This window comes from Triturus cristatus, chromosome 12 (assembly GCF_964204655.1).
Source record: "Triturus cristatus chromosome 12, aTriCri1.1, whole genome shotgun sequence".
NCBI lineage: Eukaryota > Metazoa > Chordata > Amphibia > Caudata > Salamandridae > Triturus > Triturus cristatus.
In genome coordinates this window covers 271,669,678-271,695,353 of record NC_140595.1, presented here as the reverse complement: position 1 = coordinate 271,695,353, position 25,676 = coordinate 271,669,678, and the positions used below count along the sequence as shown (strand labels likewise).

At 43.5% G+C, this 25,676-nt stretch overlaps 1 protein-coding gene across 3 annotated transcripts in view; it reads right to left on the bottom strand.

The window, feature by feature from the left end:
- The window catches only part of LOC146775835 (NACHT, LRR and PYD domains-containing protein 12-like), a 497,684-nt gene that overhangs the window by 282,763 nt on the left and 189,245 nt on the right, over window positions 1–25,676 (bottom strand). The window contains exon 3 of one of the 3 annotated variants that reach the window (XM_085637542.1): window positions 15,808–15,829. The exons of the other annotated variants lie outside the window; for them this stretch is intronic. Within the exon in view, the coding sequence (XP_085493668.1) occupies window positions 15,808–15,829 (22 nt within the window). The remainder of the gene's footprint in view (window positions 1–15,807; window positions 15,830–25,676) is intronic. 3 annotated transcript variants of the gene reach the window in all.

Genomic DNA, 25,676 nt, shown 5'->3' with positions numbered 1-25,676 from the left:
GAAAGTCCTCACCTATGTTAACTAGATCTTTCTTTAGTGCAGATAGTAAACTGTTTACTATGCCTTCAGCTGACAAATCACTCAGCTCAATGAGGATAATGAAAATATTTGCTAGGGAGTCCATGCCAGATAGCTGTATTCAAATGTACACAATTAAAGACCTTTTTTCTATTTAAAGCGGTTGCTTCATCTAGTATAAGACATACGTTTGGGGAAAGTTCAATGATATTGGCAATATCTTCCTCTTCATTTCTGAGGATATGTGGCGTTGTATGTCTGGGTAAGTCACACTGGAGTGCAAAATTCACCCCACATCCAGTTCATTCAACAGCAGCAGTCAATCTCTGTATCAAAACCATACGCTGGCCTTTTCCACTTTCCTTCCTTATAAGCAATAAGCAATAAGGAATACTTGACTGTTGCTAACATTCTTACAGATTGAACTTTTGCAGTTGCTTACAATAAAGGATCTTTTTTAGCATTTTTTAAGATATTTAAAGTTGCAAGATAGGCCTTGGTTTGTGCATGTTCTGCAATCTTTTTTTCTCAATGATTTCTGCAGTTGGTCTGTATTGGTGCATTATGCCTTATGCCTTTACAGTAGACTCAGTACATTCTTTGGACAATTTAATTCCCCTGGAACTCTCAGCACCAAGATCTCAGACTTGGCAACAAACAGAACAGCCAAGGTTATGGCCTTTAACAATTATCCACGGATGCTAACGTTAGAAATACATTTTTTGGTCTTGTTTCCAACCTTTAGGAAGTACGCCTTTCCTAAAAACTGTGGCTGCATGCGGTTTAAGTGATAATGTTTCAAACTGCTTGCTGGTGCTTGGTGTTTCCTCTGTATCAATCTCCACAGCATGATGAAGAAAATCTCTAAGGGGACTATCTTGTGTCTATCCTTCTGTAGGGGTGATAACAATGCTGCTAGTAGCATTTTCACACTCGTCTAGTGCCTTCTCTTGCACTTCATAATCTTGCTTGTTCTCATCATCAATAATAAGAATATGGTCTTTTCTAGGAAGTTTGCTGTAGGCTCTTCATCATCTATGGGCTTAGATTTTATGAAGTATCTTGAAATCGTCATCTGTCCAGTGTGTGACATTGTAGGGAAGCAAAATTAAAGAAAAAGCACTAGATAGGTGTGACGTGAGATGTTAATTCATCCAATAGGCACAGTTCTGAACAAGCATAATATTTATTTGCACAAAAGACATTTCTGCAGCTGCACATCTATTACCAAGACTCTGATTTTAACTCAAACAGATCCTACGACTTTGCCTACCCAAATTCAGGCCTTTTAAAATTCTACCACTACCCTGCAGTGCTCACTCAAAAGACATACAAAGTCTTTAAAGTTTGGCTCCCCTTTAGGCTTTGACTTCCAGTATTACTACAAATGCAAAGTGGGATCCATTTTGAATGACCTTGGTTCAGCATGGCACTAGAAACGATTCCACGCATGTAACTAGTTTGGCTTCACTAATAGCGCTCACACAATACAGCCCAAAAGCGCAACCTAGATTAATTCCGTAAAGGAGTCACTCCGCTCTTCCAAGTGCGTAAGAACTACCGCAAGCACGGATGCTCAGGCATGCTGCGAAATGCACACTAGAACCGCCTTCACACATTTAGCTAATTTATCTGTGGAGAGGTGTGGCTCACTAGTTAGAGGCGGCAGACCTGTAAGCAGAGAATCGGCCAGGGACCAGGGTTCAATTCCCGACGCGGCAGGGTCGTGGACCAGGGTCAAAACGGACTCGATAATTCTCGCCTCGGTACCTACTCTAACCAGGAACACACTCGGCAACTCTGGGCATTAAGCTTGCCTAATCTCTACAACGGCCCCCCACAGATGCCGGGGATGCCTGGTTTCACCTTGGAGATATCCAGAAAGGGACCATCTCACAGGGATAGCCAGGACGGGTTCCCCAGCGGTCTACAGTGCCGGGACACCCCGTTGCTGGGGTAGCTGTGCGCTTTACAAGTCTACAACAACGACATCCTCACTAAAAGAGCTCACACAATATTGCCCCGAAGCGCAACCAAGATTAATGCCGTAACAACCATTAAAGGAGATAAAAATGCTCCACTGTATGCTTTACCCGGAGAATACATGATTAGCTCCTAGCAAACCACGACCAAAACAATAGAGGCACCCATGTAATCATGGCGTGAAGGGAATTACTATTATAACACCCTTGATAGGCCAAGTGTTAACCATTTACCGGGGATGTAAAGCGCTGAGTAGTATGCCTTACTCGAACAGATAACTCACGACCGATCGCCTTTACAAATGTGACAGTATGATATACCTCCGTTAAAGCACAACATCGCGCTGCCATAAACAACTGGGTAGATGAATGATAGCACGATACCATGCCAAACTGCTCTACGCGCCAACACAACCTAGAACAATTGCGCCAAAAGCATACTACTCAGAACCGAGTACTCTCTGCCTGCACACCAGCTTTGATTCGGCCATACATACATGCACAAGCTTGATTATCAGAGAACCATACACCTATGAACATGATGCGTTTTTGTGAAATAATTTAATATAACAATGGTAGAACAGCTAATCATGTATGTGTCCATCCTTTCCTTTTCCCAGTAACAATCAGTATGTTCAATTTAAAAACAGAGCATCACCTATGACACGTAACTGCACACACAATAGCCCAATGAGACTAATTTGTACCGTTATGACTTGGCATTATGGTCTTTTCTTTTCAGTTGTAGACACAATCTCATCTACAAGTGTTGGAATATCGCGCACTCCCGTTTAATCTCTGAGTGTGGTGAATTTTAACAAGTAGTGGCGTGCTGCTAGAGGAGCGACCCCTAAACCAAGGTCGAAGAAATAACGAGAGTTGCACTATCCCATCCAGGGTGGTGTCCCTCTATGCGCACAGCATTGTGGGGTAACAAAGTTACCAATTTTCGTTCTGGTTAAACCAAAGTTCATTTATTCATGATTAGAAATTCATTGTTCCGTGTAACAAATTGTCACATTTTGTGTCAACAAAGGTACTGATGGATATCCTCTATGCATTTCGGGTAAAACCCTTCATCAGGAGGAATCCTGTAAACAGAAATAGGAGATAATGTTGCATGTCCCCTCATAGGATTTAACTTCAACTAACAAATTAAAGCATTAACAAAGCTAAATGTGTAAACATGTGCCATCCAAGATATCAAGCTTCAAAAAGTGCGCGAAAGCATATCAAGAAACGCTGTTGAGAAGAACTGCAAAAGCGTATTAAAAGTTGCACCCAAGCTATCCGGTGTCTTCTTTGAAAATTTACCGCGTGTGGCTCGTGCTGCGAAATAGATACTTTGATAGCGGCGTGTTAAGTAGATACGTAAATGTTATGTAAAATATAAAATATATATAAAATAAAAATAAAAATAATGCGTGCCAAGATCAAGTGAGATAGTCCAACACGTATACAAAGTAAACAGTGCAGTGTTAACAACATAAGCCATAAGATAAAACCACGCACCAAAGTCGATTGAGATCGTGAAAGTTACCTCAGTTCACCCGTTCGAATGAGCATATCCAAACTGCTCTGATCCGGAGAACCGTTAGTGAGCGTGTAGCCATGTTAAGTATGCGGATAGTGAACAGAGAAAGAAGACTCTAGTAGTGGCGGCCATCTTAGAGTAGGAAACATGTAAACTGTCAGAACATGACAAAAATCAATAAACAATGACTCGACAATAAAACCGAGTTAGTGCAATGTAACCAAGGCAAAATAAAAGTTGAAATGATAAGTTGTGGCTTATGTTGTTAACACTGCACTGTTTACTTTGTATACGTGTTGGACTATCTCACTTGATCTTGGCACGCATTATTTTTATTTTTATTTTATATATATTTTATATTTTACATAACATTTACGTATCTACTTAACACGCCGCTATCACCGTATCTATTTCGCAGCACGAGCCACACGCGGTAAATTTTCAAAGAAGACACCGGATAGCTTGGGTGCAACTTTTAATACGCTTTTGCAGTTCTTCTCAACAGCGTTTCTTGATATGCTTTCGCGCACTTTTTGAAGCTTGATATCTTGGATGGCACATGTTTACACATTTAGCTTTGTTAATGCTTTAATTTGTTAGTTGAAGTTAAATCCTATGAGGGGACATGCAACATTATCTCCTATTTCTGTTTACAGGATTCCTCCTGATGAAGGGTTTTACCCGAAATGCATAGAGGATATCCATCAGTACCTTTGTTGACACAAAATGTGACAATTTGTTACACGGAACAATGAATTTCTAATCATGAATAAATGAACTTTGGTTTAACCAGAACGAAAATTGGTAACAATCTCATCTACAACACATAAATGTCCGAATACGTTCACTTAAGAAGAAGGGTAAGTGCACTACTTGCCCTTGCACGTAACCTCAATCCAACGTGCATTCCTTGGTCCTGAAGAAAGCCCATAGACCAGATTGGGCGCACATGGGCTGAAACATGTCAACCACTCACAGACAGGTGCGATAGAACAGTAACCCTTCTAGCACCGCACCATCACTTTAATTTTAACCTTTGCCCCATCTACGACATAATAAACAGTGGATCTACAGATGTAGGCAATCTTAACGACGCTGCACTTTCACATTCACTTTCTCTAATCACTACTGTCAATACAAGTTGGTCCTCCTCCAGGTGGAGGAAGCATAACCAAGACAAAATGATGATGCTTTTCACATATCATCCCTTCGGAGAACCAAGATATACCGCACACACGGTTTATTCGTGAATGATGGTTTTTAAAATTCTGACCCTGGTAATATACAGGACAAGTGATTCATTAACCTTTGATTATATCTAACATGGCCGGAAGCTGAATGAATCGCAGCTTTACTCTCCCTCTTTGTTGAATATGAGACTATTGAAGCAGCGCACAGCTGTGGGAGCTCACCTTGACGTAAAACTACAAACGCCCTCTACGTCGGAGAAAAAATCCCTTGAGAAGGGCCATAGACTCCACTAAAACGGCATTGCTACTGGGAATCTATAATATACATACATCATCCAGAACGCTCCTAACCAAAATGGCAGAGAAACCTGAACTCAGCTACGCAGACGAGGGGATTAATGCAACTTTGTCGGGCCCATCCATATTGCACGACAGTGATCTCAGTCAAACACTAGCTAGACAACCACTAGAAAATAGGCCACCTTTTTTAAGGAGAGGCCACAACAATCGCCGCAGGAGAAGAAAAGGAGTAACTTGGACAGAACAAGACCATCATGTCCTCACCCGCAGCATGTTGAAAGAGAGACTAGGACCAAGTGCAACAACAGGCTAATGGTGAACCTAACGAACAGGACAATCACGGAAGACCAACAAAATGTCCTAAATAAAGGCTTGGGCTTCGTCCCCACACGACCACTAGACCAATTCAAATTACAATGTAAATTTGCAGAATTCTGCAGGAAGATAAAACTCAAGGCCTTTTTTAAGGATAAGGAAGACAATTCCACCACAAGTGACACCAACCTACGCAACAAATCGACCTTCTGCCCACCAACTCACCTCGTACCCATAGAGGTGCAAGCCTTTGAACAAGTGTTATTCTATGAAGTGAAAAACATAAAAGAAACAAAGAAACCCTATATGAACCTGACTAAATGAGAGAGACAGCCACTTGAGGAACTACAAAAGCAAGAAGGGCCAATCATAAAATCGGCAGACAAAGGTGAAGGCATTGTCCTACTAAACCAATAAGATTATGACAGACAATGCACGGACCTCCTCTCAGATGAAAAATTCTACAAACTACTATCTGCAGATCCTACCCCCAGACTGCAACGGACAATCGAACTGATGGTAGATGAAGCGGAAATCAACCAATGGATTTCCAAGAATGAGGTTGATTTCTTAAGAACCAAAGCACCCAGAACTTGTTACTTCTACTCGCTACCAAAGACACATAAAAACAGAACTCCACCTCCAGGACGACCAATCGTCTCCGGAATAGTCTCAATCCTCGAACCTCTTTCAGAATTTGCCGACCACGATCTAAGACCACTCGTCCAGAAAACCCCAACATACCTCAAAGACACACAGGACCTACTTAACCAATTAAAATGATTAACATTCCGTGAGGGATCAATGTGTCTGGTAGGTCTCGACATTGAGAGTCTCTATACAAGCCTGCCACAACAAGCAACTCTGCAGACCCTAGGAGATATACTGTTCGCAGAACAATGGGAGCACAACACCCCTAGACACTTCGTATTAGAATGCTGCCGCCTAGCACTTACAGAGAACTTTTTTGAATATAATGGCACTATGTTCTTCCAGACCCACGGAACATCTATGGGTAGCACATTCGCCCCAAGTATTGCAGGACTCTATGTGATCGATTTCAATAACAAAAGCATCCTAATTGTCATCAACCCTTACAAAACAAAGATACTTTTCAGGAAACACTACATAGACAATGTCATAATGATCTGGGATGACACACCAGAAAGCCTGCCGGATTTCCACATGTGGCTCAATACCAGGGATGAATTCCTTAAGTTCACTTACATAGCGGACAAACAGAGACTGAATTTTCTAGACATAACAATTTACATTGAGAACAATGAGATTAACACCAAGACCTTTTACAAACCAACCGCTAAGAACAGTCTCCTTTCCTTTAACAGTTTCCACCCTTGTTCTCCCAGAGAAAACTTTCCATACAGCCAGTTTCTGAGGCTCAGACGCAATTGCAATAAATTACAAGATTATAAAACACAAGCACAAGACCTGAGCCACAAACTACAAGCAAGGAACTATTCACATAACATCATACAGAAATGCCAGAAGAGAGCCAGAAATCAGCAAAGGGTTAAGCTTCTTGAGACCTCTGTAAAAGAACAAGACAAAAGCATAATCACATGTGTCACAGCATGCAATACTGCATCTAACACAGTCAAGAACATTTTTAACAAAAACTGGTGGATTCTGACATCTGGAAACCTGAAATGGCCAAAACCACGATTCAGCAATAAATGAACCAGAAATATATGTGATCTACTTGTCCACACCAGACACCCGCCAAACAAGTAATGAATCGAATCAAAAACCAACACCTGGAACTTGGCACCAATAATCGGACATTATCCATGTGGGTCCTACTCTGTCTGCAAACTCACTAAAACCACCAAGACAATACAACTAAATCCAGACTTGAAACGGACCTTGAAAAACACACGAATTGCAATACAACACATCTAATCTATATGATTACTTATCCGTGCAACCTAAAATATATAGGTATGACATGCCGGAAGGTAAAACAGAGAATCTGCGAACACCGGAGCAATATCAAGTGCATAGGACAACGACTAAAATGTGTACCCATTACATCAACCTCAAACATTCCATTGACGAAATCAGCTGGGTTATCATGAAGACACTAAACACCAGAAATGAGAACGCAGAACGCATCCTCTTTGAAAAAGAACAAAGGTGGGTTCATCGCCTCAAAACTTACGAAGAAGGACTGAATGACAACATACCATGGCTCTCGATGTCACGCTAATCCAGCACAGTCATGTGACCAAACAATTCCACCCTTAGAATTACAACCGACCGGACAGAAAGGAGAGTCAGACATACAACGTGACATGTACTGTCCGCCATGGACACACACAACGACTTAGGCACAGCTGGATTCTACAAGTACTTAAGGCCCAAGTCTCCATTTCATTCAGAGCAAAACGTCATCAACAACCTATACAGGCATTATTATCACTAAGTGATGACCACTGGGAGAGGCAACAACCGCATAACACAACTACATGAAATTGCCCACTCCGATTTGCCCTTAGAAATACCATTTACACACTGGCAATCTTTTTGTACAAAGAATGAAAAGAAATCATAATCTTGCACACTCCCATTTGCTGTCAGAAACACCCTTTACACACTGATAATCTATTTATATAAATAGTGAAAAGAAATCATAAGACCCTACAGTCCAGAATTCATGGAATTACATGAAATACCTTTTCATTCCTTTTCATTACCAAAACGGAAGTCTTTCAACTATGCCTACTGTAACCTGTTTTACATAAAATGCGCTTTTCTACCGCCCACAGGGCACGGCAGACAGCGCCAGCACAAGTTGCTTTGCAGACTTCCTTAATATGCAAATTCAAGGATTTGATTGTGGCTGACTTTTTTACCATCTTTTTAACTTAAAATGTAATATTTCAGATGAATTGTTTTATTTCTTTTAAACTTTTTAATCACTTTTAACTTGTTTGTATACTTGTGCTTGTTCTTTTATGGTGAATAACTGAAATAAAGAATTATTGGATTGGATTGGCTTTGGAGACTCAGAAAGGTATGTCACGCCGGGCAGCTTTACAGAGCAAGGCCACCGCGACGACACAAAATATGATTTTCGGAACTCTCTTTCCTCCAAAGAGAGTCCAAGAGCCTGTCCCCCGACAGAGGCAAATTTCCCTCTAAATAAGGTAAATAAGTCATTCCCTACCGCTCTTCCAAGCGCGTAAGAACTACTGCAAGCACGGACTCTCGTGCATCCAGCGCGATGCTCACAAGAACCGCCTCCACGCATTTAGCTAATTTGGCCTCACTAGAAGCGCTCACACAATATTGCCCCTAAGCGCAACCAAGATTAATTCCGTAACAACGATTACCGGAGATAAAAATGCTCCATGCACTGTATGATTTACCCAGAGAATACATGATTTGCTCCGAGCGAACCACGACCAAAACAATAGAGGCACCCATGTAATCATGGCGTGAATCGAATTACTATTTTACACCCTTGATAGGCCAAGTGGTAAGCATTTACCGGGGATGTGAAACACTTACAGCAGATTGCACTTTTACTGGTCCAAGCAAAGACCTAATTAAACGGCTCCGTGAGTTATAAAAAAAAAACGGAGGCAAGCAAATTGAACACCAACTCGCACATGCAATTAACCACTAACACGCTATGAGTAGTATGCCTTACTCAAGCATATAACTCACGACCGATCGCCTTTACAATTGTGACAATATGAGATACCTCAGTTAAAGCACAACATTGCGCTGATATAAACAACTGGGTAGGTGAATGACAGCATGATACCACTTCACACTGCTCTACGCGCCCACACAACCTAGAACAATTGCGCCAAAAGTATACTGCTCAGAACCGAGTACTCTCTTCCCGCACACCAGCTTTGATTCGGCCATACATACATGCAGAAGCTTGATTATCAGAGAACCATACACCTATGAACATGATGCGTTTTTGTGAAATAATTTAATATAACAATGGTAGAACAGCTAATCATGTATGTGTCCATCCTTTCCTTTTCCCAGTAACAATCAGTATGTTCAATTTGAACACAGAGCATCTGTTGCAATGATGGATTGTAGTCAATGAGGTAAACCAAAGTAGAGGTTTATTTGTAGGTTACAGGATGGTAGTTACAAGTAGATGAGTTAGTTCAGGTTGATACAAGGTCCCACCAGGAGCTGCATCTCGGCTGCTCAGCCCACTCTCTCCAACTGTCATTCCTCCAGTCCCACAGGCACACCAACATTCCACACAGTCATCAGGCATTCCAACGTTCCATACACACACTCATGCATACTGGCTAAGCAGCAGGAAATGTAAGTACAACACATCCTCTTCCCTTACGAAATCAAAAAACTAAAAATAGTAACAAGCCAATAAGAGAGTAGCACCAATATGCCGAAGACTTGTTAAAACATTGCATCCAAATATACATCTTAGGTGAAGAAATGATACATAATGAAGAAAGACAGTGAGGATGCAAAATGAGTGAAGATATATAGGAAGGAATAGAGTGCAAAAGAGAAAATAAGAATTTTGCATAGCACACATCCCCCTTTCCTTGGAAAGAAGAACCTAAAGAAGAAAATACAGAGAATTAGAAAAAGCAAGAAACTGGAAAATAACACACAGAGATATGTGAAGAAATAAAAGCAATTGACATGGAAATGAGGATTTCACATGGAAAATGAGGATAGGAAGAAGGCTATCCTCTAAACAACAATAGTATAACAAGCCCATAAAGCACTCAACATTTCAACAATTCCAACATTTCAAGAATAAATTGCCCAATGTGCACCCAACATTTCAATATTTCAACAATTTCAACATTTCAAGAATAAATTGCCCATTGTGCACTCAACATTTCAATATTTCAACAATTTCAACATTTCAAAAATAAATTGCCCATTGCGTACTAAAAATTTTAAATATAGGGATCACTGCCCATTACGCACTCAACATTTCAATAATAGGGTACACTGCCCATTGCGCACCAAACATTTCAAGAATAGGGAACATTGCCCATTGCGCATGTATAAATAAATAAATATAAAGCTAAAACAACGCACACTGCTAGGTACATAAATAATGCAGGGTAACTATGTCAATATGAAGGGTACATTAAGTATAGTATTGTTGATGATATCATAAGTCAATACCAAAATGAAATACTCAATAGAAAACCCATAATCAGGATGTGCGTTCTCATAAATAAAGACAGAACAACTTAGTGAAACGTTGTCCTTAAAACATGGAAGAATGGTTAAACACCAGATACTAATAGTGTATAAGGAAAAAACACCTTCGCAGCCACATTGCCACAACATGAAAAAATGATAACAAATACATGAATTAAACTTCTAGTAAGGAGAGAATAACTGTAATAAGCAAAAGTTTCATTGAGACACTTATTCTCACTTGACTGAAAAACATTGTAATAACTGTAATGAAGAAAAGCCAAAATTTCAATGCGACACTATTCTAAATTAACTGAACAACGTTCAATAAAAGAAGATTGTAGTATCATGAATATTTTTTCCTGAAGTGCGCTGTGAAAACTGTGCTACTGATCTTCCAAGTATCAAGTGTCAGCAAACGCATTGACATAACCGATGTGACCAGCCAAAACATGCGTTCCATTTTACACGCTGACAGAAGAACACAGAATTTAACACATTCTGCACAGTCACAAAACTTGCCGAGTCGTTGAGTAGATTGCAGCATTTCTTAGGTAAAGGAACTATTCCATGAGCATGACAGGAAAGCGGCACTTTGGAGTTGCGTGAGAGCGCCATTGAATTGGACGACATCGTTGAAGTGAAAGGTTACAGTAGAAATCAAGATGGCGGCACGTATGGAAGAAAAGAGTCGAGTGGCTCACGGCGAGAACGTGCTCTTTTGCCTTCCGTGAACAGAGTAAAGTCCAGGACAGAACGTGCTCCATTATTTTCACACGCGACACCACGATACATAGGTAAGTGGCGCATGGCAGCCTCACAATGGATTAAACAGTCGCAGGCGCGCGCTAAGACGTTGAGCACCAAAATGTTTTGAATAGTTGGCGTTGCGCGCGACTTACAGCAAATTTAAATTCTGTCAATGTTATGACTTAAATACGTTCCCAAATAAACATCGTCCCAAAACTCACCGATGATGAAACTCGTGGTTGGCTGCGCCTTCACTAAAATCATGAAAAATGTCAAGTAAGCACAACTGACACTCCGAGAGCACGAGTGTAAGCCTCCGCTTTTAGCATATGTTTCGTTAGAGTAGTAAAAGCTGTCAAATGCTCAGAAAGAGATTAGAAAGTCCGTATTGCACACGAGTAAATTCCCTGGATGTCACAAATTTCTAGTAGGTAGAGAATTAATAACTGTTTGCTCACCGCAGGATGCTAGAAGTGTACACTTATTGTTATTGCTGGAGAGACACATATGTCAAATAATAATTTCAAACTGGTTAAATAAATTTCATTGAGGAACGTGAAGCGCCCAAGGCAGGCTGCCCGGTTGGTGGAGGACACTGGTGGGACTAGAGGGGCGTTCTTCTTCCTATTTTCAAGTTTAATTTTCTTTAAGTCGTTTCAATAGAAAAAGTCTTGCTGTAAATTCAAATATCTTTACCTCAGGTAGACAGGAAGCCAGTACACGCAGGTTTTTTTTTATCCAGATCGTCGCCAATGTTGCAATGATGGATTATAGTCAATGAGGTAAACCAAAGTAGAGGTTTATTTGTAGGTTACAGGATGGTAGTTACAAGTAGATGAGTTAGTTCAGGTTGATACAAGGTCCCACCAGGAGCTGCATCTCGGCTGCTCAGCCCACTCTCTCCAACTGTCATTCCTCCAGTCCCACAGGCACACCAACATTCCACACAGTCATCAGGCATTCCAACGTTCCATACACACACTCATGCATACTGGCTAAGCAGCAGGAAATGTAAGTACAACAGCATCACCTACAACAAGTAACTGTGCACACAATAGCCCAATGAGACTGATTTGTACCCTTAGGACTCGTCTTTAAGGTCTTTTCTTTTCAGTTGTAGACACAATCTCATCTACAACACATAAATGTCCGAATACGTTCACTTAAGAAGAAGGGTAAGTGCACTAGACGCCGAGATAACGAGTAAGGAGTACTCTCCACTACTCTGGACTGACGATTAAATGACCATCTGAACATCCTGGATGGAGGATTTTAGTATGTAAATGGTTGCACAAGAATTATTGTACAAACAGCATTAACATCCGGAAATAGAGAGATACTTAGTAAGCCCTGATGAAGTCAGAGATGCAGACGCATCGTATCTGACGAAACACGTGTTGGCTATTGTCGCTACCTAGAGAAGATTGTAACTTGTGGAAGCAAAATGACCAGTGTGAGAAGTGTCCAAGAATAAAACAACGGAGATGAAAGAAAATTGATTGGACTCTAATTATACAGTACACTTTGTGTATTGCTCAGGATTATTTGCATTTACACCTATGAACTATGATGAGTTTTTGTGAAGTAATTTATTATAACAATGGTAGAACAGCTAATCATGTATTGGTCCATCTTTTCCTTTTCCCAGTAACAATCAGTATGTTCAATTTGAACACAGAGCATCACCTATAACAAGTAACTGTGCACACAATAGCCCAATGAGACTGATTTGTACCGTTAGAACTTGTCTTTAAGGTCTTTTCTTTTCAGTTGTAGACACAATCTCATCTACAATACGTAAGTGTCCGAATACGTTCACTTAAGAAGAAGGGTAAGTGCACTACTTGCCCTTGCATGTAACCTCAATCCAACGTGCGTTCCTTGGTCCTGAAGAAAGCCCATAGACCCGATAGGGCACACATGGGCTGAAACATGTCGACCACTCACAGACAGGTGCTATAGAACAGTAACCCTTCTAGCACTGCACCATCACTTTATTCTTAACCTTTGCCCCATCTACGACATAATAAACAGGGGATCTATAGATGTAGGCAATTTTAACGACGCTGCACTTTCATATTCACTTTCTTTAATCACTACTGTCAATACCAGTTGGTCTTCCTCCAGGTGGAGGAAAGCATAACCAAGACCCAATGATGATGCTTTTCACGTAATCATCCCTGCGGAGAACCAATATATACCGCACACACGGTTTATTCGTGAATGAGGGCTTTTTAAGACGATCAGGAACTCTGACCTTGGTAATACACAGGACAAGTGATTCATTCACCTTTGATTATATCTTGCAAGACAGAGGTGAACATGGCTTCACCCAGACAGTGATCGTGAATTGCCTGCATTCCTATTGCTGGAGGGTGGAGACCCAGGCACTAAAGTGAAGGGTTTCCCTAACTAATTCAATGAAAGCCTTGGCCTACATTGCAAAGGGCCACTGATTAGTTCTTCCAGAGAATGCTATTTGGTGAATGGTATGGGGGCAGGTCAGACTGCAATTTGAAATTCAAGGAGAGAAAGTTTCTAAGCCACGCCTGCCCTTTTGTTTGTCCTTCATTGTTGCTTGAGAAAGGTTGATGGCAACCAGGAGGAGAGATCTCATAATTAAATTGTGTCAATGTTGTGGGAACTCCTGCTTGGAGTCATCCCCAGTTTTACCTCCTTTGATAAGCATCAGTTTACACAAAGGTTGTGCCTGGGAAGCAGCCTGAAAAGGACACTTGAAAAAGAACCAACCCAGTTCTGTAGCATGAAACAGTGGCTGGACTGTAGAGGTGTGGAATTTAATAAAATATCTACTTGTCCATGGAACAGGTTGCTTAATAAAACTACATGTCCTGTAAAAAAATCAACTTGTCCCTTTGGTGCCACGTACAGCAGCGACAAATAGCAGTAAACTCATTATGTAAAAGCTCTGATACTAGCCTTCATGGTTATGCCAAGGCTCATACAATAGTTGGGATTAAATTCTAGCAATTTCCTTATTTTGCCACCTTTTGGTAGCGCTACATACTGGAGCTGGAGGTAGCCTTAAGCAATAGTTCCAGGGTTGGAATGCCCTTTTGAGTCTGTGCAAACCTACTAAATTGCAGGTTTTAGGGGTTTTTAGTCAGCTCTTCTCTAATCTTTTCCCATACTGAGAAAGGTTGAAAATGTACCCCTGACAATGGCAGAACTAAAACGTCTTCCAGGGTGGGAAAAAAAGTGGTTGAAGGGAAAGTGAACTCGCAAAAGCTCAGCTGATTTTCTCATGAACGAATCGACACCTGCATATTTGCTTGTGCTAAAAAACAGTTTCCTGGCCTATTTCTGTAAATTCGTGTGAATTAATGAAAGCCCTAAATCTGCACTAATGCAAGTACATATACGATGGGTGCAATTATGTGATTTCCTTTAAGAATTTGGCCCCTAATTAGGTCCGGAATTAACCAAGACCATCTGTTTTTATGACATTTCTATCTCTCTCTCTATTGACTGTATCGGCACACTAAGTAGTTTTGTTCAGTTCCAGGGACAACTGTGGAAATGTGCACTTTTTTAAACCAAGTATATTTTATTGCTTTTTGCCAATGTTTGTAATAATGGTGAGGGCATGGCAGTTCCCACAAAGTTTTACTAAAAATAAATCAAAACAAAACATACACTGACAAAATCAAAAGACTGGCCACCAATATCCAAACTACTGGCTTGGCCAATGCTTGTTTATTTTCATGTTTTCCATCACCTTATTGAAACGGGTTGCACTGACTGTCCATTGTGAATATTTTAAATACTAGCATGCAGCAACACATTTTACTAAATGTTTCAAAGAAATGTCACCTAAAATTTCACAGTAGTTAGGCAAAAAGTTTTTTTTCCTAGTTGCATTTGTTTGTGAACATTTTATTTTGAAAGCAAAGGATCATCAATCTTGCTTTTAAGCTTCTGAAGATATTTTCAACTAACAGAGAGCATTTTGGGAGCATTGTATGTAGCCTCATATTGCTAAACAACATGTTTACACATTTTTACACTGGACCACTGTCAGCAGTGCAGTCCGAGCTTACAACATTTCCTTAGAGCACTCACCCTAATAAGAAAAGCTTTGTATTAATGAGCCATAAATACAAGTTCAAAGAGCATTAACAAAACATATGGACAAAAATATGACCTTAACTGCAGACAATGCCCTTCCCTGTTCCATAATGTGGTACTGTAAACTGGTAGCCAAAAACTTTGTGCTGCAGGGGGGTGGGCCTACTTGTCCCAAGGACAAAATCAACATGTAAAATTGCTGCCTTTGACCCAAACAATATGCCATGGGAGTGGGCTATAGGATTTCCACACCCCTGGACTGTCTCTGGTGCCCTTTGCTGTAATGTAGCCTGGCTGTCATGATATTCCTTGGGGTGGTTGAGGCATCCATTAAAAAGAACACACAAAACATGGAAAAAACAGAACAGCACTGACCTTACGACACAGCTAATTTGACCTTATGCGGCAAGTCAACGAGTCATAAATGATCACTTCAAGATTTAATTACCTGGAAGCCTGCAGGCTCACAACTATAAGAAAAACAAAATGGGATCACGGGTTGGAAGGAGAGACAGGGATGGACACAAAGAGCCACCATCAGATGACTCATAGTACAATATTAAATCTTGCTACTAGTCATGCCAGAGGCTCAATCAAAACACTACGTAACAGAACTTCAGTTGCATTCATTGTAATGACCTTTATGTGGCCTTCCTCAAAATCTGATGGGCCTACGTGGAACCTGCTTGCTGTGGGGCATAGGGAGCTGAAGTACAGGACAATGCAGCTGTTGGACAAGACCCTCTCTGCAGGGTTAACACCAAACGTTTTGCCTTTATGCTCCTGTTTTCTTATCTCAATAATTTTGGCTTTTAGGAGTCTGTGCACTATACCACTCCTTACCAGTGCTAAAGTGCTTGTGCTCTCTCCTTTAAACTTGGCACAACTGCCTTAAACCCAATTGGCACATTTAATTTACTTGCAAGTCCCTATTAAGTGGTACTACATGTACCCAGGGCATGTAAATTAAATGTGCCACTCACTTAGGTTTCGTTTTAAACATGTCTCAGGCCTGCCACTGCAGCCTGTGCATGCAGTTTTAACCCCTTCTATACTCATGACGGAATGGTTCCGTCATGAGCATAAGTGCCAGTGTGCTCATGATAGAACCATTCCGTCATGAGCACACATTAAAAAAAAAAAAATCGCTGGCGCGCTGTCGTCATTACAATGAAAACGAAACTGAAACTTAGGTTCAGTTTTACAGTTTCGGTGCTTGTGGGGCCATCTCAGCCCCCAGAGCACCAAAAAACATAGGAGAGGTATCGTTGGAAAGGAGAGAATCACCCCTTTCCAATAGTACCCTTCCCTAGTGGATCCCTGCTTGGGGATCCACCCACTAGCCACCAGGGAGGGGGGAGCGGCCCCTTGGGCAAGGGTCTTTGCTCCCGCCTATGCAATTATGCCATACAGCCTTTCTGCCCCCCCTTGGGGGCAGAAGGGGGCAGTAGACCCCAATCTGCCCCCCCGGGGGGGTTAGAAAGCACCCTAGGTGCCAGGAATGTTCTTTTTATATGCCAGGGGTTGGAGCTGCCCAAAATGAGCATGCCAATGCCCCAACCCTAACCCCCAAAGAAGGCACACGTCTTTCTGCCCCCTCCAGGAGACAGTTGGGGGCAATAGCCCCTGATCTGCTCCCGGGGGGGGACGGGGGGGGGGGGACAGAAAGCCCAATGGGCACCAGGGTTTTTTTTTCTTCAAAGTTTGGGGTGGGGGCTGCCCAGAATGGGCATGCCAATGCCCCTCCCCCCAAACAAATGCCAGTCTTTCTTCCCCTCCCCAGGGGTCAGATGGGGACAGTAGCCCCTGATCTGCCTCCCCGGGGGTGGGGGGCAAAAAGCCCAGAAGGCATCAGGGATTTTTATTTTTAATTGTAGGTAGGGGTGGGGGCTGCCCAGAATGGGTATGCCAATGCCACCAACCCCCCAAAAATTGCCACAGTCTTTCTGCCCCCCCCCGGAGGGAGATGGGAGCAAAATCCCCTTATCTGCCTCGGGGGGGGGGGGGCAGAAAGACCAATAGGCATCAGGGAATATTTCTTTTTTTAATTCAAGGGGTGTGGGCTGCCAGGAACGGGCATGTCAATGCCCCCACCATGCCCTAAAAAATACCACAGTCATTCTGCCCCCCAAAGAGACAGATTTGAGCAGTAGCCCCTGATGTGCCCCCCAGGGGGCATCAGACAGCATACTAGGCATCAGGGATTACGCTGGCTTTTTTATGTGTGGGGGTGGCCCAGAATGGGCATACCAATGCCCCCACACTAATAGCCACAGTCTTTCTGCCCACTTGGGGACATATCGGGGCAAAACCCCCCAGATTGTCCCCGCAGGGCGGCAGAAAGCCCACTAGCCACAGCCTTGTGTTTAGCAATGTGCCTACCTGTGGATTTTGGGACCTAACACAGTCGACACATATGAAAACCTAGCAAACCTGCACATTTTTTAAAACTAGACACCAAGGGGAATCCAGGGTGTGAATTGTGTACCTCTCACCAGGTTCTGTTACCCAGAATCCCTTGCAAACCTCAAACTTAGTTTTAAAAAAACACATTTTCCTCAAATTTCTGTACTGGGATCTGCGTGGATCCACAAAATTCCACCCATTGCACATTCCCCAAAGTCTTCCGATGAAAATAGTACCTCACTTGTGTGGGTAGGCCTAGTACCCGCGACAGGAAATGGCCCAAAACGCAATGTGGTCACACCACATTTTCACAGTGAAAACTGTCCCTTTTTTTGCTAAGTGTCTGCCTAGCTGTAGATTTTGAACCCTAGCTCTGCCTGCACCTAGGGGAACCTAGCAAACCTATACATTTTTTAAAACTAGACACCCAGGGGAATCCAGGATGGGGTGACTTGTCTGGCTCTCACCAGGTTCTGTTACCCAGAATCCTTGCGAACCTCAAAATGTGTACAAAAAACACATTTTCCTCACATTTCTGTGGTGGAAAGCTCTGGATTCTGAGTACAGCCACAAATTCCACCCACCTCTCATTCCCCAAAGTCTTGTGAGAAGAATGGTACCTCACTTGTGTGGGTAGGCCTAGTGCACGCGACAGAAAACAGCCCAAAACGCAACGTGGACACACCGCATTTTCTCAGTGAAATCGACCCTTTTTTTGCAAAGTGCCTAGCTGTAGATTTTGAACCCTAGCTCTGCCGGCACCTAGGGAAACCCAGCAAACCTATACATTTTTTAAAACTAAACACCTAGGGGAATTCAGGATGGGGTGACTTGTCTGGCTCTCACCAGGTTCTGTTACCCAGATTCCCTTGCAAACCTTAAACTAAAAAACATTTTCCTCATATTTGTGTGGTGGAAAGTTCTGGAATCTGTGTGAATCCACAAAATTCCACATAGCCCGCATTGCCCAAAGTCTTCAGAGAAAAATAGTACCTCACTTGTGTGGGTAGGCCTAGTGCCCGCAACAGGAAACGGCCCAAAACGCAACGTGGAGACCACATTTTCACAGTGAAAACTGACCCTTTTTCTGCAAAGTGCCTAGCTGTAGCTTTTCAACGCTAGCTCTGCCGGCACCTAGGGAAACATAGCAAACCTATACATTTGTGAGAAATAGACACCCAGGGAAATCCAGGATGGGGTGACTTGTATGGCTCCCACCAGGTTCTGTAACCCAGAATCCCTTGCAAACCTCAAAATGTGTCCAAAAAAACACATTTTCCTCACATTTCTGTGGTGGACAGTTATGGAATCTGTGTGGATCCACACAATTCCACCCAGCCTGCATTTCCCAAAGTCTTCCGAGAAAAATGGTACCTCACTTGTGTGGATGGGTCAAGTACCCGCGACAGGCAAGGGCCCAAAACCTATTGAGGCGACATCAAAATTACCCATTACAAAACAATATGGTTTTGCAAGGAAAACGTTGGGGGATCCACGCAAGCCATACCTCGCTGGACTCTCCCGGGTGTCTAGTTTTCAGAAATGTGTGAGTTTGGTAGTGTTCCAAGAAGGGCGTCAAGCCCTGGGCCATAAACCCAGGTGACCCATCTTGCAAAACCAGGTTTGTTTTGTGAGAGGTCATTTTGATGTCTCCTCAATACGTTTTGGGCCCTTGCCTGTCGCGGGTAGTTGACCCACCCACGCGAGTGAGGTATCATTTTTATCGAGAGACGTGGGGGAACACTGGGTGGTAGGAAATTTGTGGATCCACTTAGATTCCAGAGCTTTACCACACAGAAATTTGAGAAAAAGTTTTTTTGTCAGCTAAATGTGAGGTTTGCAGGGCATTCTGGGTAGGAAAACGTTTAGGGACCCACGCAAGCCATACCTCCCTGAACTCCCCTGGGTCACTAGTTTTCAGAAATGTGCGGAGTTAGGTAGGTTTCTCTAGATGGCTGCTGAGCCCAGGGCCAAAAACTCATGGGCCCCCCCTTACAAAACCAGGTCATTTTCGGATACATAGGGGGCATCTGAGTTTTTGGTCCCGAGTTGGCAGACATCTAGAGAAACCTACCAATCCCACACATTTCTGAAAACTAGACACTCGGGGGAGTCCAGCGAGGTATGGCTTGCATGGGTCCCCCAACGTTTTCCTACCCAGAATGCCCTGCAAACCTCAAATTTAGCTGAAAAAAAATCACTTTTTCTCAAATTTCTGTGTGGGAAAGTTCTGGAATCTATGTGGATCCACATATTTCCTACCACCTAGCGTTCCCCCAGGTCTCCCGATAAAAATGATACCTCACTTGAGTGAAGTAGAGATGCTGCGAGTGCTTTTACAGAAGCCCCTGTGACATTGCGCCTCTTCAAAATGTATCGTGGGTCTGGTGTAATACTTCTAGCCCCTATTCCCGTCTTCTTGCACCCAAAGCATCCTTAAACGTCCCATGTACAGCCGGGGTTGACACTCCTATTACCCCTGCCCTTCAGTGACACTTTACCTGTCACGGGTGGTGGACATGGTGGTGGTGGTGAACATGGTAGTGGTGGTGGTGGACATGGGGGTGGTGGATTTGGTGGTGGTGGTGGATGTGGTGGTGGTGGCAGTGGTGGCAGTGGTGGACGTGGTGGCGGTGGTGGATGTGGTGGACGTGGTGGCGGTGGTGGACGTGGTGGTGGTGGTGGTGGACGTAGTGGTGGTGGTGGATGTGGTGGAGGAGGTGGACGTGGTGGTGGTGGATGTGGTGGTGGTGGTGGATGTGGTGGTGGTGGACGTGCTGGTGGTGGACGTGCTGGTGGTGGTGGATGTGGCGGTTAGTGGACGTGATGGTGGTGGATGTGATGGTGGTGGATGTGGTGGTGGCGGATGTGGTGGTGGCGGCTGTGGTAGTGGCGGACGTGGTGGTGGTGGACGTGGTGGTGGTGGACGTGGTGGTGGTGGACGTGGTGGTGGTGGACGTGGTGGTTGGCGTGGTGGCGGTGGTGGACATGGTGGTGGTGGTGGACGTGGAGGTGGTGGACATGGTGGTGGTGGTGGATGTGGTGGTGGTGGATGTGGTGGTGGTGGACGTGGTGGTGGACGTGGTGGTGGTGGATGTGGTGGTGGAGGACGTGGTGGTGGAGGACGTGGTGGAAGTTGTGGTGGTGGACGTGTTGGTGGACGTGTTGGTGGTGGACGTGTTGGTGGACCTGGTGGTGGATGTGGTGGTGGTGGATGTGGTGGACGTGGTGGTGGACGTGACAGTGGTGGCCATGGTGGTGGTGGACATGGTGGTGGACGTGGTGGTGGACGTGGGGGAAGTGGACGTGGGGGTGGTGGACGTGATGGTGGATGTGGTGGACATGGAGATGGTGGACATAGTGGGGGTGGTGGACGTGGTTGTGGTGGACGTGGTGGTGGCGGACGTGGTGGTAGTGGAGGACATAGTGGTGGTGGATGTGGTGGTCATGGTGGTGGTGGACGACGTGGTGGGTGTGGACGTGGTAGTGGACGTGGTGGTGGACGTGGTGGTGGTGGACATGGTGGTGGACGTGGTGGTGGATGTGGTGGTGGTGGATGTGGTGGTGGACGTGGTGGTTGTGGACATGGTGGTGGTGGTAGACGTGGTGGTGGTGGACGTGGTGGTGGTGGACGTGGTGGTGGATGTGGACGAGCCCTGGTAATTTCTCTGTGGTTGGATCTAAGGTATCTTTCCTCCATAAATAAAAGCAACTGTTGATTGTTATTTTGAAATCATAGCAGATAAAGTACTGCCACTACTTGAGTTATTCAAGCATTTTAGGCCCCGCAGCCGGTAGTAGGAAAGTGACATGCAAACATAATGCAAGGCAGTAAAATGGAATGTGATGGGCCACTTTGTTGAGAGAGACGTGCACAAGGGAAAACTTATAATGTGATATTTTATGGCTCATTAAAACATTGGAATGTTGGAAGCTCCATTGAAAACAATGGAGTGCTCTGGGCTTATAATGGCTGGTATAAGCCCAGAGCTCCAACATTCCAATGTTTCTTTGTTCACAGCTCTGACTGTGAACAAAGGCTTCAGGAAGCCTGAGGGGATATGAATCCCCTCGCACTCCCTGAAGGCTTTGTTTTATTTGTTAGAACATTCTGCCCTCTAGTGGCAGAATGTTCTAATAGCCTTATAGCCCTTTGTAGCAGGGCTATACCGGCTATTAAAGTCCCACTACTTTGTTAAGAGGCCCTCGCCTTCGGCTCGGGCCTTTAACGATGCAGCGGGCCTTTAATAGCCGGTATAGCCCGCTACAGCGGGCTATAAGGCTATAGTAGCATCTGCCTTATACTGAGGCTATTGTTTATTGTCGTTACAAAGAACATTGTAAGACGAATTGCTGTCTCTGTGCGACATGCGACCAAGAGAGCGATCGAAAGAGAGAGTGCAAGCGAAAGAGAAAGAGTGAGGGGGGAATGGAAAAAAAAAGCGTGGCCCGCGCTGTGTTTAATCACTGTGAATGACTAATGCTGGAACGTAAACAAACAGCAGCTGTTTTAAAACACACTCATGCTTGTGCTGGCCTCTGCCTTGCGGGAGTGAGCAGCGGCGGTGCCAAAGCCATATGTTTTCAATTAGAACGCGTGCCGCTGCTCGCTCCCGCAAGGTGGATGCCAGCACAAGCACGAGTGTGCTTGAAAACGAGCAGATCGAGGGCTAAAGGCCCTACTAGATGCCTAGGCGAGACATAAAAAACCATTGCAAGACGCTGCTCAGTTATTGGCTCTGGGTTCGTCGGGTTCTTGGTGAACCTACAAGTCCTATATATTCCCACAACCAGAAAGGTCCAGCGGATGTAACGGTATATTACTTTCAAACAGCTGTCATATTTAGAAGAGGTTACAGGTGAAAACGTTGACACTAATGGCTGTTTTTTTCAACTAATTTTCAATGTTTCCTATATTCAACGGTTAGTTTCTATTAAGAAACCTTGAAGGATCTACACAAATGACCCCTTGCTGAATTCAGAATTTTGTCTACTTTTCTAAAATGTATAGCTTTCCAGGATCCAATATTGCTTTCATACCCATTTCTACCATTAACTGGAAAGAGGTTGAAAGCACAAAAAATAGCAAAAATAGGCTATGTCCCAGGAAAATGCCAAAACTGTGTAAAAAAAAAATTGGTTTTCTGACAAAAGTCTGCTTGTCCCTGAAAGCTGGGAAGATGGTGATTTCAGCACCACAACCCCTTTTTTTCCAGGTAGTGAAAAACTCTTACATTCCTTTTTCATGACATCAAGGACTATCTCTCCCATAGGATAATGCTGAGTTATTACCTTATTATAGTTAAGAATAAGTGATACCTTTTGCAGGATGAGGAGGCTGATCTGTCACCTGCAAAACTTGCAATTCAAAGGTGGCTGCCTCATCATACTTACGAAGGATTTCACACTAGTCTACGACATCTCAGGGGGACCTGCGCTTGCATCCTGCAGGCTCCTTCACTATCAACTCAAATACTTTGTGCACTGATACCTCATAGGCCTCTTAGCTGGTGCATCAACACCATTCCTCCATCCATGGCCTGAGGTCTTATTGTAATTCATCGCTGAGTTTGTTCCTGCTATCACTTCAACTGACCCCACACAGCTGTGCTAACAATGCTATAAAATGTAAGCCATCCTATTTAAAACTCTTAAATATGTAAACGATCAGAGTCTAATATGGCAATGTACTCATCAACTGTTCTTGGCTATTTCAACCCCAGACACCATTACATTTCAAAATGGTGTAATTCCTGAAAATAATCTCTTATAAGGATCAATTGCCTTGTTTGTCTCATGATAAGATGTCACACCTAAGGCTGTAAATGTCACACATAAACACTCTGCAAACTTGGAAATGTCACACATATGGAAACCGGAAATGTGGCAGCTATGCTGTGTTGCTTTTAACATGGGCCAAGTTCTCCCTATGTAAACAGTAAAACTGCAAAACAAAAAAGTCATGATAAGCTCTGATTAAACTGATTGTTCATCCTGTGCAACCTTGCTGATTGCCACATGCTGTTTATCTTACCTTCTCAGTGCAGTGGTGTCACGTGCTTTGCGCCCACACACAGTGTACTGTGTTGAGGAGCCCCCTAGAGCTCAAGGCCTCTGGCACCGCGAGGGTTAATGTTACGCCACTGCTTCCCCAATGCAAGACAGAGACATTAACGTTACCCTTCCCCTACCCAGATTAGAGAAGTGGAATTTACCCTATACCCCCAACTTCCAGAATAGAGGAGTATAAGTCACTCTACACTTCTCCACCCCACCCAGGACAACATAGTGGAATTCACCCTAAACTCCCCTTCCTCCATCAAAGACTAAGTAGTGGAAGTCACCCTACACTTCCACCATTCATGGTGAAGTACTAGTGAAGTCGCCTTCACTCTCCTCCCTCTATGATAGAGAAGTGGAAGTGACCCTATAGTGTCCGCTCCCTCATTCAGGATAGGTAAGTAGAACTCCCACTCCCCCTCCATTACACTCCACCTCCAACCCCCACCCCTCCCATCTAGGACACAATAGCGGAAATCACTCTACTCTCCCCAGCCCCGTACAACCAGATTCTAGGTATGTCGATAATAGGGACCTCGGCTTACGAATCTAAGTGCGACAAGGCCTGAGTCCTGCTCAAAGCTGTGGAACAGTGGCTGCCGCACTGTGGAGATGGCGCTCTTTCGTTCCTCGGTACAAGTTTATGTGACAGAAAAAGAATCAAATTCAAAAGGACTGCAACTGATCGTTATACCCAGTAAAAGAGCAAACTTAGTGTTTTTATTTTTATGTAAACACGCATGTCAGTAGCGCAGAAGTATGTTATTGTTTATAAGCTTTATCTTTAATACTAACATTTTCAGGGGAAAAAGAATGTCAAGGAAGGGCAGTAGAGCTTTGGCTCTACAATGCAGGGGGAATACAAAGGCACTTACTATGAAACACACTCGTAAAAAACGATGACGGGAGAAAGGGAAGGGTAAAGAATGGGTTAAATACACGTGTGACTGTGGCCTGTAAAAAAATTTGAAAAGTGGGGGTGACTTAATCCTCCTCCACCATAACTCAATAAATGGCATTATGAACTTCGATCAAATTACATTGTTTTGCTGGGCTCTCTGGCTCTCGGTCCGCTGTGGCAACTGTACATAGTAGCATCGTGGTACAGGTGCAAAGAGACAGCCCCAGCCCTCCCACAACTGCTTACAACTCAGTGTCTACAAAAAGCACAGGCACGCTCTTCCAGGCCAGTTGTGCAGCAAGTGGGTCACGGACAGGGGTGTAGGAGACACTAAATTTCTAGGGGGACAAGGACAACCTTTTGGACTTTCCAGTGACCCTATACAAATTGCCCATTGTCTGAGAGCCATGCGATCTCTGTTAAACGAATACAATCCGATAGTTTTGTAGTGAAACATTGATAAAGGCAGACATGTAGTCATAGTATGCGTTAATTGTTATTTACATTCACAAAGTAATTAAGCCATGCACCAAGCATACAAAGGTGTGACGAAACAAAAAGAAAGAATCAACTGAATGCTCTTCGCTGCATTCGTAAACCTCAAAATGCAATTGGACTAATATTGGAGTGTATTGGAGATAGACTACAAGCACACAGAGCTGTAAGAGCAGAGAAATGTCCACTTTGTAAAAGTGGCATGTCTAAAATAGTAATATGAAATCCAACCTTACCAGTAAAGAGGATTTATCATTGCCATTCCAAAGATGTAAAACATGGCACAGCTATTCCTTTCTAACCAGGAATTAAGGCCTAAAAGAATGTATTGAGAAATTCCCAATGTTAATCTATGAGAGGAGTAGGCCTCATAGTGTGAAAAATGAATGTAGGTGTTTTTCACAAGGACATGCAAAACTTAAAAGTACATGTCCTGCCTTTTAGTAACATAGCAC